At 44.2% G+C, this 15,993-nt stretch overlaps 1 protein-coding gene across 1 annotated transcript in view; it reads right to left on the bottom strand.

Annotated features, from left to right (window-relative positions):
• Positions 1–6,718, bottom strand: part of IGFBP7 (insulin like growth factor binding protein 7) — a 74,419-nt gene extending 67,701 nt beyond the window's left edge. The window contains exon 1 of the mRNA XM_082390283.1: positions 6,209–6,718. Within this exon, the coding sequence (XP_082246409.1) occupies positions 6,209–6,683 (475 nt within the window). The 5' untranslated portion in view covers positions 6,684–6,718. The remainder of the gene's footprint in view (positions 1–6,208) is intronic.
• Positions 6,719–15,993: the final 9,275 nt, after the last annotated feature.

Raw genomic sequence — 15,993 nt, 5'->3', positions numbered from 1 at the left:
TGGGAGAAAATATTTGCAAATGATGCAACCAACAAGGGCTTAATTTCCAAAATATACAAACAGCACACACAACTCAAACAAAAATAACAAACAACTCAGTCGAAAAATGGGCAGAAGACCTAAATAGACATTTCTCCAAAGAAGACATACAGATGGCCAAGAGGCACATGAAAAGACGCTTAACATCGCTAATTATTAGAGAAATGCAAATCAAAACTACAATGAGGTACCACCTCACACCAGTCAGAATGGCCATCGTTAAAAAGTCTATAAATAAAAAATGCTGGAGAGGGTGTGGAGAAAAGGGAACCCTCTTGCACTGTTGGTGGGAATGTAAATTGATACAGCCACTATGGAGAACAGTACAGAGGTTCCTCAGAAAACTAAAAATAGAATTACCATATGACCCAGCAATCCCACTCCTGGCCATTCATCCAGACAAAACTCTAATTCAAAAAGATACAAGCACCACTATGTTCATAGCAGCACCATTCACAATAGCCAAGACATGGAAACAACCTAAATGTCCATCAACAGATGAATGGATGAAGAAGATGTGATACATATATACAATGGAATACTACTTGGCCATAAAAAAGAACGAAATAATGCCATTTGCAGCAACATGGATGCAACTAGAGATTATCATACTAAGTGAAGTCAGGAAGAGAAAGACAAATACCCTATGATATCCACTTATATGTGGAATCTAAAATATGACACAAATGAACCTATCTATGAAACAGACTCACAGACATAGAGAACAGACTTGTGGTTGCCAAAGTGGGGGGGAGGGGAGGGATGGACCGGGAGTTTGGGGTTAGTTGATGCAAACTATTCCGTATAGAATGGATAAACAACAAGGTCCTACTGCATAGCACAGGGAACTATATTCAACATCCTGAGATAAACCATAATGGAAAAGAATATAAAAAAGAATGTATATATATGTATGAGTCACTTTGCTGTACAGCAGAAATTAACACATTGTAAATCAACTATACTTCAACAAAAAAATAAAGAATCTTAAGTCGTTTAAGACCTTCTTCAAGGCTGCCTCTTTTCTTTTCTAAAGCTACTTCAGGTTTTCAATTCTTTCCTAAGATGCAGTGATTAAAACTGGGTAAAGGGATAAGAATGAACCAACAACTCACTCAACTTTCTGGAACTTTCTGTCTGCAAAAGAGCAACTGAAGCCAGAAAAATATTTTAAAGCATTTCTATTGGGCTGGGGTAGACTCTTTGAGATGCAACTTTTTCTGATTCTGATCTAAAAGCAAGGTGAGTCAATGTCAGATGTACTCCCTGGTCTACACATCAGACAGGCAGAAGATGCAAGGAGAAAAGAGGGCAGACATGCAGCAGAGTCCATTGCCTGCATTTCCAATGAGAAGGCACTTTCTTAAGAGGATTCCTGTATTTAATCAACAAATATTTAGGAAGTGTCCAACCATTAGCCAGCCACTGTGTTTATGAAGAATAATCAAGATGGAGTCCCTCTTCGAGGATGCTCCCAGTCTAGTGAGGAAGACAGACATTCAAAGAGCTCTTTGGAGTCAGTGGAAGATGCTATATTAACTAGGAGAGTTCTTTCTCTCCTCAGGAGCTCTGTTCCCTTTGCTGAAATCCTCACTAGGGTCCTCGGCATGGCTTGGCCCACCTCACTTAATACTGCTCATCCATCCCTAGTCTCTATCCTATTGCCATGGTGTACATTCTTTACAGCACATACTACTACATGAAAATATCTGTTTATTGTTTCTGTCTAAAGCTTATGGTAAACACCACAAGAAAGGGATCTTGTCTATTTTATTCAAGTCTGCTTACCCCGAGAATAGAAGAGTGCCAGGCAAATTCATATATTCATTCATTCATTCAACATATATTCAAAGCGTCTACTAGTGCCAGGCACTGATCTTGGCCCTTGAGGATAGAACAGGGAGCAAAAATTCCCTTCCCTCATGAAGCTTACTTTCAAGTTGAATAATGACAACAGTGAACATTCATTGAGTGCTTTCCATGGATTATCTTATTGAATCCTCACGACAATTCTATGAGATAGGTATGATTATAATCGTTATATTATAGGTGAGGAACCAAGGCCCAGAGAGGTCAAGGAACATGCTCAAAGCTCAGTAAGTGGCAGGGTTAAGGTTTACACCCAGGGAGTCTGGTTCTAGAGTTCTGCATCTTAACTATTCTGCTAGAATGCCTCTTGCTCACATATACATACATAGTACATGTGCAATAAATATTGTTTAAAAAATTGCTAGAGGGCAGAGGAGCTGAATAGGTATTTTTCCAAAGAAGACATACAGATGGCCAATAGGCACATGAAAAGATGTTCAACATCACTAATTATTAGGGAAATGCAAATCAAAACCACAATAAGATAACACCTCACACCTGTGTCAGAATGGCTATTATCAGAAAGGCAAGAAATAACAAGTGTTGGTGAGGATGTGGAGAAAAGGGAACCTTTGTACACTGTTGGTCGGAATGTATATTGGTGCAACCACCATGGAAAACAGTATGAAGATTCCTCAAAATATTAAGAATAGAACTACCATATGATCCCACTATCCCACTTCTGGCTATTTACCTAAAGAATAAGAAAACACTAATTTGAAAAGAAATACACACCTTACGTTCTTCACAGCATTATTTATGACAGCCAAGATATGGAAACAATGTTAAGTGCCCATCCATGCATGAATGGATAAAGATGTGGTACATGTACACAATGGAATACCACTCAGCCATAAAAAAGGTGAAATCTTGTCATTGGCAACAACATGGATGGACCTTGAGGGTATTGTGCTAAGTGAAGTAAGTCAGACGGAGAAGGATAAATATTGTATGATTTCACTCATATGTGGAATCTAAAAAAAATAAAACCCCAAAATAAATAAACAAACCAAACAAAAATAAACATGTAGATATAAAGAACACAGTAGTGGTTACCAGAGGGGGTTAGGGTTAGGGTAGATGGCAAAATGGGTAAAGGGGGTCAACTGTATGGTGACAGATGGAAAAGAAATTTTGGGTGGTGAGCACCCTGCCGGGTATACAGAAGCAGAAACATAACATTGTATGCGTGAAACTTATCTAATGTTATAAACCAAGGTTACCCCAATAAAAAATTTTAAAAAGTAACACCCTCCACTCCCCACAAAATGTATAAACAGAATCAGAACATAAAAAAAAAAGTCTGGAAGCCTACACAGAGCTGCAAAAGGACAAGGACATCATTATGGGGGGTGGGGAGGGGAAAGACAAGGGGATTCACAAAGAAAGTGACACCAGCTGATCCTTGAAAGCTAAGAGTTCAAAGGGTGGAAAGATAAGTGAGGGTGTGATTATAAACAACAGCAAAGAGCAAACAATTATGGTGGCCAGACCACAAAGGGGGTTGGACAGAAGAGACCAAAATAAGAGGTACTGTGAAGTGCTAGGTAGTTTTAACTTGCTACTAAAGGTACTAGCAAGGAAGACCCTTAAGAATGAATTCTGATTCCACAAATAAAAATTAATTCTGAGGAAGAAGAGGGGATGGGACCCAAAGGGAACAAGGGATTGCCAAGGAGCTCAGATATAACGGACCATGAACAAAAGGAGTAACCAAGAACCGGAATAAAGGAGCACCATGTCCTCTTCTGACTGTGAGATTTTATTACACATCGTGGTGTCTCTATTAACTTTTTATTAAACTGAATTTCCAAATCTCCTCTTCCAGTTTCGCATGAGTTCAGGGACCTCAATAAGATCTAATGGCACTAAATTAATGATAACAGTTTTAGATGTGAGATTATTACATCACTACCTTTTAGATAGATTTTTTTTTTAGAAAGATGGCTTTGCCTCTTATCACAGAGGCACAGAAAACAAGCAGACCAAGGTCTCTCCACAGAAGGTGGGTAAGTGGTGACCTCAGAAAAGAAGGGACTGGGAAAAGATTCAGAATGTCTCCAGGGCTCCAGGGCAAGCACTGTGGGAGGTAGGTTTGTAACTTGCATGGATACTTTGTTAATCAACAAGACCAGACCTGTTTCGTGCATCCTCAGCTGTACAGCATCTTAGCACAGTGCTGACACCTGACAGGTGCTCAATAAATGCAGGTTAAATGAGACCAATCACCAGAAGGAATGATGCCCCCTCCCTCTCAATACTTGAGGAAGCATAACTTAAGTTTCTTCTGAGGGTAGAAGAAGAACCCTTTCTAGGCTGGAAGAACCTAGAAAATGCATTTCCTATTCTTTGCAAAGCCCCAATACTAAATGGCACAGAAGTTAATGGCACCCTGATGGGTTTGCTTCTATAATTGTTAAAACACTTCCAGGAGTCAGGAGAAATATATTAGGAGATCTGGCTTTAGCCCCATTTATCTCTGCTGTGGAAAAGTACTCTGGTGGACCTCACATTCTTTTCTGCTCTCCCTGGCATTCTTCTATAAATGGTCCCAGGCACTAGACCCCTTATCTCTAAATTTAGGTTGGGAAGAAAGGTTAATTTATGACAAGGTTTCCAGTTTTAGATGCTATTTCTCTTAACATTTTCCCCAAACATAAAGAAAAACTAGGTCTGTACCCTCCTGAGGTTTGCAGTCTGGAGACATGCTGAGGATCTGGGTTTCATGATAATGAGGTTATACGACTAGTTCTATATGACTATCAGTCTCAATATTTTATAATTGCACTGTGTGAGGGTTTAGAGATGCAAATAGCATGAGAGAAGATGGATAAAACTAGCTACAGGCTAGAATTGACGATAATACTTAAATCATCACCAAGCTGTTCTTCTGCTCTGATAAGGCAAGTTCCAGTGATTTGGAAAGACTGTGGGGGAAAATTCCCCTTGGAATGTGTAAGAAAAATGTCAATATTTGGAATGAATTCTTAAGCTATGCCCATTTCTCTTTTCATGGTATGACTGATAAGTTAGACCCAAAGGGCTGTTTCTGTTGGGAAAGTGTGTAATTATTTTGGATTGTGATTTAAGTTTAAGGTGATGATAATATAAATAGTTAACAGTAAGTTGGTTACACTATTTAAGGCTTTTAATAGTGAACTCTGAAAGCAGTGGCAGATGACCTATTAGCCATGTGGACTTCTGGGAAAAACTCTAAAAAAAAGAATTACTTGGAAAGCTTGGAGAAAGTCTCAGCTGTGTTAAAGAAGCAGCTGCTTCTGTTATTTCAGGAGAACTGCCTCTTCTCTCCCTTTTTCCTACCTTGGCTGGGACCAGGAGAGGGACTGCCAAGGTTGGATTTCTAACCTTCCCTTGAAACTACTGCCTAAGCAGACATTAGAATTAAAAGCTCTTTTTTTTTTTTTCTTTTTTGCGAGTCCAGACTCTATTTTCCCCTTTCATTTATGGCAAGCTTGGACTTGTTTGGAATAAAATAAACGATCAAACATAACCTCAAAGGCATTCCTGCTGAACAGTGCATCCTGGGGACAAATTACACAAGAATGGAAAAAGAAAAACAAAGTGGTCATAAGGTTAACAACATAAACGACATCATAAAAACATCCTTCAAAGAGTTTGTATTTTTTCGCCCACAAATAATTAGCTAGTTAGATTACTGTTTGAGAATCTGTAACTTCCAGTAAGTGAATTATTTTCCTTAATATTAAGAAACCATGAAATCCAATTTTTAAAATTCTTGCAATCTAGCCAATCAAACATGGGACAAACAACTTCTCTCTGAAAGTCCTTATACTGTATTTCATCGTCAAACGCCTTTCTCCTATCTCTTGACTTCATCTCTATACACTCAAGCCAAGAAAGAATGAAGAGAACATGACATTTTGGGGTTCCCAAAAGAGTGGGGGCAGCTTTTGCGAATCGACTTGCCGGCTGTTAGCATGAGCTGGGTGAGCTTTGGGGACGGGAGAATCTGTGGTATCTGGAAATCTTTTCTATACATACACTCGCCCTGCAAGTCCTCGCTTTCTTGGCGCACGCACCAAACTCTCAAAACCACCAAAAAAAGAGAAAGGGAGGCGTCGCCCATCCCTCCCGGAATCCCGCCGCTGCCAACTCCCCCCTCCCCGAGTCAGCCCGGATGCCCACGGGAGGAGCCGCGGGAACCAGCCAGGTGCTCCGGCCGCGGACGCCCTGTCGGCTCTGCCCCGCAAGGGGGCGCCTGGTTCTCCCCGCCCGGCGGGGCGGGGTCGGAGTCGGAGGGGAAAGCGCACATGCCCACCTTGCTCGCAGGTGCCCTTGCTGACCTGGGTGATGGCCTTCTCCCCGCGGCTCTCGGCCTTCAGGCTGGCGGCGCGCAGCTGGCAGCCGCTGGGGTAGGTGATGCCGTCGCTCCCGCACACCGGGTAGCGGCTCTTGCACACGCACACGCCGCTCACCTCCGGGCCGCCGGCTGCTGCCCCGGCTTTACCCTTCCGCCTCTTGCGGCTCTTCACGCACTCCATGCCCGGCGCGCAGTGCCCCCTGCCGGCGCCGCTGCCCCCGCACGGCTCGCCCTCGCCGCGGGCGCACACCGGGCAGCAGCCGCACGCGTCGCGGGTCTCGCCCAGCTGGCAGCCCCGCGGGGGCAAGGGCGGGCAGGCGGCCGGCTCGCAGGGGCCGCAGGCGTCCGAAGAGGAGGAAGAGGAGAGGGGCAGGAGCAGGAGCAGCAGCCCGGCTGCGCCGAGGAGCAGGGCGGACAGCGGCGGCCGCTCCATGGCGGGGAGCGTTGGCGGCGGCGGCGGGAGCGCGAGTGAGCCGCGTCTCGCTGGCCCGCGCTTTAAACCCGGCGCCCCGCCCGGCCGGGCCGCGGGAACCACACCCCCCGGGCGGCGAGAGCTTGGCCGCCTCGCCTGCACCGCCCCTCCCGGGACCGCGGGGCTCGAGCGCGCCCCTGCTGGCGGGGCATCCGCTGGGCCCGGGGCCGCTCCGTCTCACGGCTCTTCGCTTTTGGTTTTGGCTCTGAGCGCACCCCGCCGGCGGCTGCTCAGCCCCCTGCTCCCGAGGGCTGCACCCCGTCCTTTGGGGCTCTCCCGCAGTGAAGACAGTTCCCTCCCCTCTGGTCCCTCGACTCTCGCAGTCCGGGTATTCATACTTATTAACAACAGCTTTGAGATGACCCCATGTGTAATCCATTATATTCTCCGTGAGTCTGGGAGACCTGAGTGTTGATTGCTCTGCGGTTTGGGAAGCTCTTTTAAGAACAATTAGTTTTGCAAACCCCGCTTGGGGATTTTGTGTCCCCGTTGGCCACAGGCCCGGTGTGGTCGTGGGTGCCAAGCTAAAAGGACAAACCATTGCCAACCACTCCTGTTCTCAGCACCTCATAACTGCTTCCATATGCCAAGTTTTAAGTGTGAGTACTGGAACCCATGCGAGAACAGGTCATGTCTTCCGTTTATAATATGTGGTGCTGGACCTCCATCAAACCTCTCCGGAGAACCGAGCAGAGCTGGGGGTGCCACTGAGGCCCCTAAAGCACCCCAGTTTTCACCAGTCATTCCGTGAGGTTTTTGATGTAAACGACTGACAATTCCTCCTCAGTCTTTCTGAAAAGTACTCTGCAAACTCAACTTCAAAGCTTTTTTTCCAAGAAAAAGGGCTCTTCAAATCCCTCTTACCCAGAATTTTGTTTCCATGTTTATTAAATATACAACACTGCAGTGTGTGTCATTCTGCACGTCGCATCTGAGTTCTTTTTTCTTAGCACAAATCCAAGGATTTATAGGATTGCTAACTCAAAGTGTGCGGTTCACTCTGCCACCAGCAATGTATAGATGTCACTCTCACCAGTCTTCCTGGGATAATCACTGTAAACTTTTCTGAAAATTAAATAGTCACAAAACTCAGAGAATAAAAAACCAAGCACCCTCCTAACCAGAAAACCTAGCACCTATTCTTTGGCCTCTCCTTAGCATATTATAGAAAAGTGGCACTTTTTTTTTTAAAGGTCATGTGTTGGCATGACAATTGTTTATAAAACAATGAAAAGTCTTTGGAGCAGACTTTTTCTAAGTATTCTTGCCCTTGTCCCTCAGTAATAGAGTTTACATGACCCAGTCTTCTACAGTCCCAAACTGAAACAAATGCAGAGAGTGCACTCTGATATTGCCTGTTCTATCTCAATTTTATTAATTCCCTGGTCAATGTCCACTAAGTTGGTTTCATGACCTGTTAAAACTGTGGTAGTTTTAGGATCTCCAGAACCTGAGACAAGGATTCTAGTGCAAGTAGTTTACCTGAGAGGCCATGTCAGGACATACCAACTGGGGGGGGCAGAGGCGGTAGGGAGTGAGCCGGAGGGGAAGACAGCCAATAAAGATGCTTATCAAGTCAGCTCTGGGCAGGGTGGGCTCTGTAGCCAGATGAAACCTCCTCAGGCTCTGCAAAGTTTTGTGTATGGGAGAGTTGGGGGAGTAGGGGGCAGGCACTGCACCACTAAGGGCTGTACACCACAGTGTTTTTCAAACCCTGCATTGGAGCCAGCAGTAAGAAGGCAAATACGAGGCACAGTAGAATCCCTTTGGCGGCGTGGGGAGACCCTTATTGCCCAGCAAGCAGAAGAGTAAGTAGGGTTTTTAATCACTGAAGGGGGTGCCTGGGCTTTGTGTGATGACACCAATCTGGAGGACTTGAAAATAAGAAGAGATGTGGTTATTCACAAGAAGGAGAAAAGGCAGGAAAATGGGGCCTTTACAAAGAAACTTGACAACCCCTGCCTTCCAAGAAAGAAGATATTGTCACCCATTCAGCTTCAGTTCTGGTGAGACGAAGAGCCTAGATGTGGAGACAGGATATGTTATCTGCAAACAGAGAGCATTTTACTTCTTCCTGTTTAAGCTAGGTGACCTATATTTCTTTTTCTTGCCTAATTGCCCTGGTTAGAACCTCTAGTATAATGTGGAATAGAGCGGTGAGAGTGAGCTTCCTTGCCTTATTACTGACCTTAGAGGGAAAGCTTTCAGTCTTTCACCATTAAGATGTTAGCTGTGGGTTTTTCATAGATGGTCTTATTACACTGAGGAAATTGCTTTCTATTTCCAGTTTGTTGAGTGCTTTTATCATGAACAGGTATTGCATTTTGTCAAATGTCTTTTTTGCATCTACTGAGATGATCAATAAAGTTGTATTTTATTTTATTGATTTTTGAATGTTAAACCAAGCTAGCATTCCTGGATTAAATCCCACTTGTTATATAGTGATGTATAATCCTTTTAAATATGTTTCTGGATGTGATTTGCTAATATTTTGCTGAGGATTTTTGCATCTATATTCATAAGAGATATTGGATTGTAATTTTCTTGTGATGTCTTTGATTTTGTTATCAGAGTAATAGTGGGTTCATAGGATGAGTTAGAAGTGTTTCCTTATCTTCTGCTTTTTTGGGAAGAGTTTGTGAAGAATTGGTATAATTCTTCTTTAAATGTTTAGTAAAATTCAGTGAAGCCATCTGGAGCTGGGTTTTTCTTCATGGGAAGTGTTTGGCTATTAACTCAATCTCTTTACTTATTATAGGTCTGTATTAGTTTGCTAGGGCTACCATAACAAAATACCACAGACTGTGCGGCTTAAACAACAGAAATTTATTTTCTCACAGTTCTGGACACTGGAAGTCCAAGATCAAGGTGCCAGCAGGGTTGTTTTCCTCTGAGAGTCATAAGGGCAAGATCCTCCCCACAAGGTGCCACCCACAAAATACCAAGAACCCTCCTCCCTTCACTAAATAAGACTGCTGCTTTACCAGTTATAGCTTTACATTGCTCAAGTCTGCCTTTCTTATAGATAAGATTTATTGAGATACTCAATCACAGAATTCTCCCCATCTAGAGCAAGCTCCTGCTTCCTTAGACCTTTCCCAAAATTACTCAACCAAAGCCCAAAGCCCATAATAATTTCATAACTTCCTCTTACTGAGACCCCCAACAGTTCCATATGGAGTCCATTCTCTCTTGCTAAGATGGGTAATAAACCCAACTTATTTGACTACAGGTATGTTCCTGGAGGTCTTTAGATGAAGGGCAATGACACATGAGCCTTTCAGCTCCTTCTCTTCTATCCTACTTCAGCTCAAAATTCTCCTGCCCAAACCCATAGTACACTCCAGTACCCTTCACTGATGGGTCCTAGTACCTGGCAAGCATCCTTCTTGGCGGGGCATCTTCAAGACTTCTCTGGCCAGCAAACTTCAGTGGCGTTTGTAGGAAACCCATGGTGTCATGCAGCCTACACTGCTGTGTCCCTCTGTGCCCATCCTTCCCAGCAGTTAGATGTCTAACTGGAAAATGGAGTGTTTGTCTCCCTTTATTGCAATCGTCACAAATATGTTGGCTTCTCCCTCTTTACTTGGCTTCTTTGGCCGGGGGGACAGGCACGGAAGGGGAGGAGAAACCCCATGCATCCTCCACTAGGCTCTTAGCCCCAACCTCCTTATATAGAGAGGGGGTTAGTGTGCCTGGTGGGGATGGTTGAGGTAGGGCCATTTAGGAAAATTTGAGGAACATCCTGCTCCAGTTCTTGGTGGCTCTTTTTCAGAATGTAGGGACACATAGCCCCTGTAGTTTTGGGTTATGGATGCTAGTGCCATTTTCAGGCAAGGGAAAAGTTGTTCTATTCAATAGTCTGTTACAGTAATTATCTATCATCTTTATCATCATCTCATTTTTTCCCCTCTCCTTCCTCCTTCATCATCACCAGTAGGTAGACTGTCAGGTGGTGGGATGGGATGTGGATGACCGTCCTAGCCTAGATGAACAGCATGTAAAAAGGAATGAAGCCAGTGGAAACCATTTTGGCACATTCCAGCAACCGGAAAAAGTCCAGCACAGCTGAAGCAAGGTGTGTATGGGGAGAAATGGGGGGAAATGAGTCTGGAGAGAGGGCAGATGTCAGATGACCAAGGGCTTTGCAGATCATGCCCAGGACTTTGGACTGGAACTTACAGATGACAGTGAGCTGTTGAAGGATGCAAGGGAGAGGCAAGATCAGGTTTGCAATGTAGAAAGGTCAATACAGAGGAGAGAAATGCATTCATATGGAAATGGACTTGAAGAAGTAATGTAATTTTCACAGTGCAGAGGCGACCTGAAGCCTATGCGGTGCCTTCATATGAATTAGAATAAAAGCACTGTAGGCAGGAGTGGCACTGAGGGTACAAGATTTGGCAAGCAGCTGGCGCCTTTGTGCCAAGAAAAAGGAACCTCTTGCTCCTGAGAAGAGGACTTGCACCCCACCGAGGTGCATGGCTTGGCAGGTGGAGGGAGGGCTGAACTTTGGCCTCACTTGCTCCCTGGGCTGGGCACCCTTGCACAGTGTGCAAACTGCACAGCCTTACAGGGAAACCCAATCTGGTGCCAACACTGTGTGTGGTTCAGAATTAGCACTCAATTAAAAAGTTTGAAAGGTAGATGGATGAAAGGGAAGATCAGCTGGGCAGCTACTACCACCCACTACTGTCAACTACCACTACCATCCAGGCAGGAATCAATGAGAGCTTGGAGTAAGTCGTGGCCACGGGGCCGGAGGGAATGGACTGTATCATTTCTGGTCCTTCCTGGATACGTTTGTGAGCAAAAGGGGGCACTGTTCATAATTACACTGGACAATAGGCATAAATCAAGATTGCCTTGGACAACAGGGACATATGGTCACCCTAAATAGAGGGGAAGGGATGGTTGAGAGATCTTTAAGGGGTAGAATGTATCAGGCCTCAGGAAGCAACTGACTGTGCGAGGAAGTCAAGAAAAACCTTGACATTTCTTGCATGGGAGACGGGGTGAAAGCTGCTGCAGGTTTGTGTTGGGGGAAGGAAACCAGCTTGATTTTGGACATGCTGATTCTTTACAAAACCAGGTCTATCCTTTTTGGACAGTTCTAGAAAGGGAAACAGGGGAAACTATCTAGTAATCACATGACATTGCTGTAGAGACAGTGCAGGGCTCTGACTTAGAGTAAGCCCTTGATGTTTGTTCTCTCTATATGTGAAGTTCCTCAGTGATTAAATCTTATTGTTTAATAAAGGACAGAAACTGATTTCTTATCAGCATTCTGTATCTGATCTCTTAAGAGAGCTACGGCTATGCAGGGAAATAGCTAATGATATAATTGAAAAGGCATTAATAGCCTATAAAATTCAATATTAGAGACAGAACTTGAAGGACTCTCTAGAGGTCATTTAAAGCTAGCTGACACTGGAGTGTGCCATTAGCCCTGATTGTAAGTCATCAGGGGCACAGAGATAACTGAGAACTCTTAGAGATCATCGAGGAAGATGGTCTTGTTTGTATTCCGCTCTATTATTTGACAGTCTTTCAAGATTTCAGAAAGTCACTGAATAATTAGCCAACTTCCAAATATATACAGTTGCAAAGAAAATGTAGGTTTAAGCTCTAATCCTTACTATAGCAGATATGTCATGTGAGGCTTTTAAACCTCTAGGAGCTTCATTTCCTGGCTTAAAATTCATTATTTTATACCTTAACTTTGAATTAACATAGACTTTTACATTTACCTTCCTCTATAAAATAAATAAGAGAGCATTGCTTCTTATGGCAAAAAGTAGGAAGAAATCTCTTTGGGTCATTCCATAATTAGGCTTCATCCTTTTTTGTTATGGGGGAAATGATATGATCATTTGGTGGTAAATGATGCAGTGCCCCTATATTAATCTTCCAGTTGCCTGATTCCGTAATTCACCTTGGCAAAGTAGAAAAATAAAAAAATTAAAAATGGCTCCTCATTGTAAGAAGCCTGGGAGAACATCAAACCAGAAGGGAAAAAAATATTTTCAGGGAATAAGCAGTTCAGTCACAAACTTAACTGTGAGTGAAACTTTGTGCTCATGAAGGGGTTACATGGGTGTCGTTGATCAGCGGTCCCCAACCTTCTTGGCACCAGGGACCGGTTTCGTGGAAGACAGTTTTTCCTCTGACGGGGGCGGGGTGGGGGAATAGTCCTGGCATTAATGCGAGCCATGGGGAACAGCAGATGACACTTCGCTCACTCGCCCGCCGCTCACCTCCTAATGGGCAGCCCGGTTCCTAACAGACCACGGACTACTAAGGGGGTTGGGGACCGCTGTCTTTGATAGTTTGTGAGGATGTCTATCCATCCTGAGAGCTTCGATTCCTTCCCTTCTGAACAGATGATCAGCTACAATGTTAAGAAGTTGAGGAACAAATTTTCTGTCACTGGTGCTGTTTATTTATTTATTTATTTTAAGCTTGTTAAGGGATTAGAACAACACTAATAATAATGTTATTAGAGTAACATTCCTTTCAATGCTGCTAAATATTCACTTTTTTTAAAAGCTGATACCCGAAGGACATGACTGTTCCTTTATTCCTGCAATGGAGCTACCTAGCTGGGATGTCAGCCTCTTAGGGGAATAACAAGCTAATTCCAGTATTGTCAAAAGCCATATCTATCAAGCTTCAAATTCAAATCCCTTCAGGCCAAGCCACTTCCCTCATTAGTGCCTCCTCATATCATTCATGTTTAATAAAAAAATGCTTGCTTTTTAAGAGAAATGGTGATGTGCCAGAACAGAGGGAATACCGGAAAAGTGTAAGTCCCTCTTCTTTTTAATTCTTGCTGAGTGGAATTCTCTCAGGTCATTTGAGTATATTCCTATGCCTTCTTGAGAAGTAACATTTTTAGGTTTTCCCCAAGGTTCAAAGGTGAAAATTTTGTCCTCAAAAATGTCCTGAAAGCCCATGAGATGCACTGGTTGTTGGCTTGAAAGTCAAGGCCTTCAGGGGCAGGGGAGGTTCCCCAGTGACTTTCTCACTGCAGAAAAAGTGATTTGGGGATGAGGTAGTCAAGAAAAGGGAGAGAGGATACAACTTTAAGAGAAAGGAACTAATCCCTCCTTGGTCCTGTGCAGTCCCAGGTCTCAGGAATCCACGGGGCAGGTTAACACACAACAGGGGACTCTAGCGGAGGCTTGAACAGCCTTCAGGGTGGGAAGCAGACCCACTGAGTTGTCCTGGTAGGTGCGCAGTGAGTGGCAGGAGGGGCTTTGTGGGGGCAATGGCGCAGGTGTGGAAAAACCTTCCACCTCTTTAGCCATGGAAGTCAGGTGATGCACATTCCAGAGCCCAGGAAATTCGCTTACTGTGGGAAAGTGACACATTACAGCTTCATGTGCCTCTCAGAAACCATCTTGCTAAATCTTTTTGGGTCACATTCTTAGTGTAATGGTCTACCACTAGCATTCACAAGAAGAGCTCACTGGGGACCAAATTAGAGCTATTCTCAGGTATAACTGCATCAAACCATTCAGAACATATAAAATTCTTCATCTGGGCCTCTCGAGGCAGCTCTGGTCAGTCGAGGGTTTATATTCAAATAAATACTGTTGATTTATCTGCCCCCCCAGTTGATAAGAAGAATGCCATACTTCTTACAATTTTCTTTTTCTTTCTTTTTTCTTTTCCCAGCCAGGGATTGAAACTGCACCCTTTGCAGTGGAAGCATGGAGTCCTAACCACTGGACCTCCAGGGAAGTCCCTTATAGTTTTCTTTATAAGGCACTTTAAAACCTGTCCTCCAGCTGCATCGCTCCACCCTTTTCCTTTGACCTCTCTGATCCACCAAACTGAAAGGCTTCCGGTTTCCTGGATGTGCCATCTTCTCTCGACTTCTCATGTGCTGTTTCTGCTTTCTGGAATTCCCTGGAGAAACTGAGCATTCATCTTCTTCCCAAGACCCAGTTTTGTCTGTGATGGAGCCCTGCCTCCTTTGCTTGTTTCCCTTCTGGGAGTTGTGCTTCTGAACCCCAGCCACGTCTGGACTCCCGCAGTTTGTTGCCAGGTCTGTCTGATGCCCATCTGCCCATGTAGACCTCTGTGTCGCCTGCTCCAGAAGTTCAGTTCCTTCTTGCTGGGCTGTCCTGGGCGGGTGCTTACCTGGACTACCTTGGCTCTGCATATGTCGTATCGTCCACGTACACATCCACACTCCAGGCTGCGTTCCCCCACGGCGTCTGTAGCTGGGCTTGCCCACCAGGGGTTCCTTCCTTTCAGTAAGCACATCATGTCCCAGCTTCCAGCCTTTCCCAACACATCCATCCTGCCTTTACCAAGCCCCGTCTCTTTCCCTGGGGGCTTTTAGGGTAGGAGGAAAAATAAACTCTGACTGAAGTCGTTTGGGATTTGGCTGTCAGAATCTTCTCTTCTTTGGGGTCTATTTTTAAAACATTCAGGGCTCAGGAGGATTGAAAACTTTTCCCCAGGACTAAGGCATTCTGCTCTGACCCCCAGAGCATCCTGGCTCCTCCTTCAAGTCTCGACTCAGACACTGATCTCCATGGGAAGAACATTCTCTAACCCTCAGGTGTGGCGGAGGGGCCCCTCCTGGGCACGTTCTCCCTCTTAGCTTCATTGCACTGTATCCAACCAACAGACTGTGCAATCTCAAGGATGATGACTGGCTTTAAAAACTGATTTACTACTAATGTTGTATCTCTAGCACTCAGCCCAGTAGGAGCATGCATGCCTGAAAGAATGCATGAATGAATGTCTTCTCTCTATATCTTCCACGAGTTAGCTCTCTGTTGTCTAAGACATCTCAGTTACCATACATTCTTCAGACTCTTTTTTTGCAGGGAGGTCCCTTTCTTCTCTTATTCCAGTTTCCAGCAGTTTCTAGCTGTGTGACCTTGAGTAAGTAACTTAACCTCTCTGTGCCTCAGTTTTCTCATCTATAATGTGAGGAAAAGAGTAGTACCTACCTCACAATGTTGTAGGAGCATCAGATGAGCTAATACACATTGAGCACTTAGAACAGTGCTTGGGACCTAATTAACCCTCAATAAATGTTATTTTTCTATCATTTCCTGTGCATTCTTTGCTGTTTTCACAGGATTACTAAACCAACGATTTTGTCAAAATTGATAGAATAAAATATTGTTGGACATTTTCCTCTCACTAGGTTGGCAGGAATTATGTAACATAGCTTTATTTTCCCTTCACTTTGCTTCTGCATTTGACTCCTCCTGTCTTTTTTGGAGGGACTCAGGGTACTGAGGGG

This window comes from Balaenoptera borealis, assembly GCF_965194805.1.
Source record: "Balaenoptera borealis genome assembly, chromosome: 4".
In the NCBI taxonomy this organism is placed as follows: Eukaryota; Metazoa; Chordata; class Mammalia; order Artiodactyla; family Balaenopteridae; genus Balaenoptera; species Balaenoptera borealis.
This window is presented reverse-complemented; position numbering and strand designations above follow the sequence as displayed.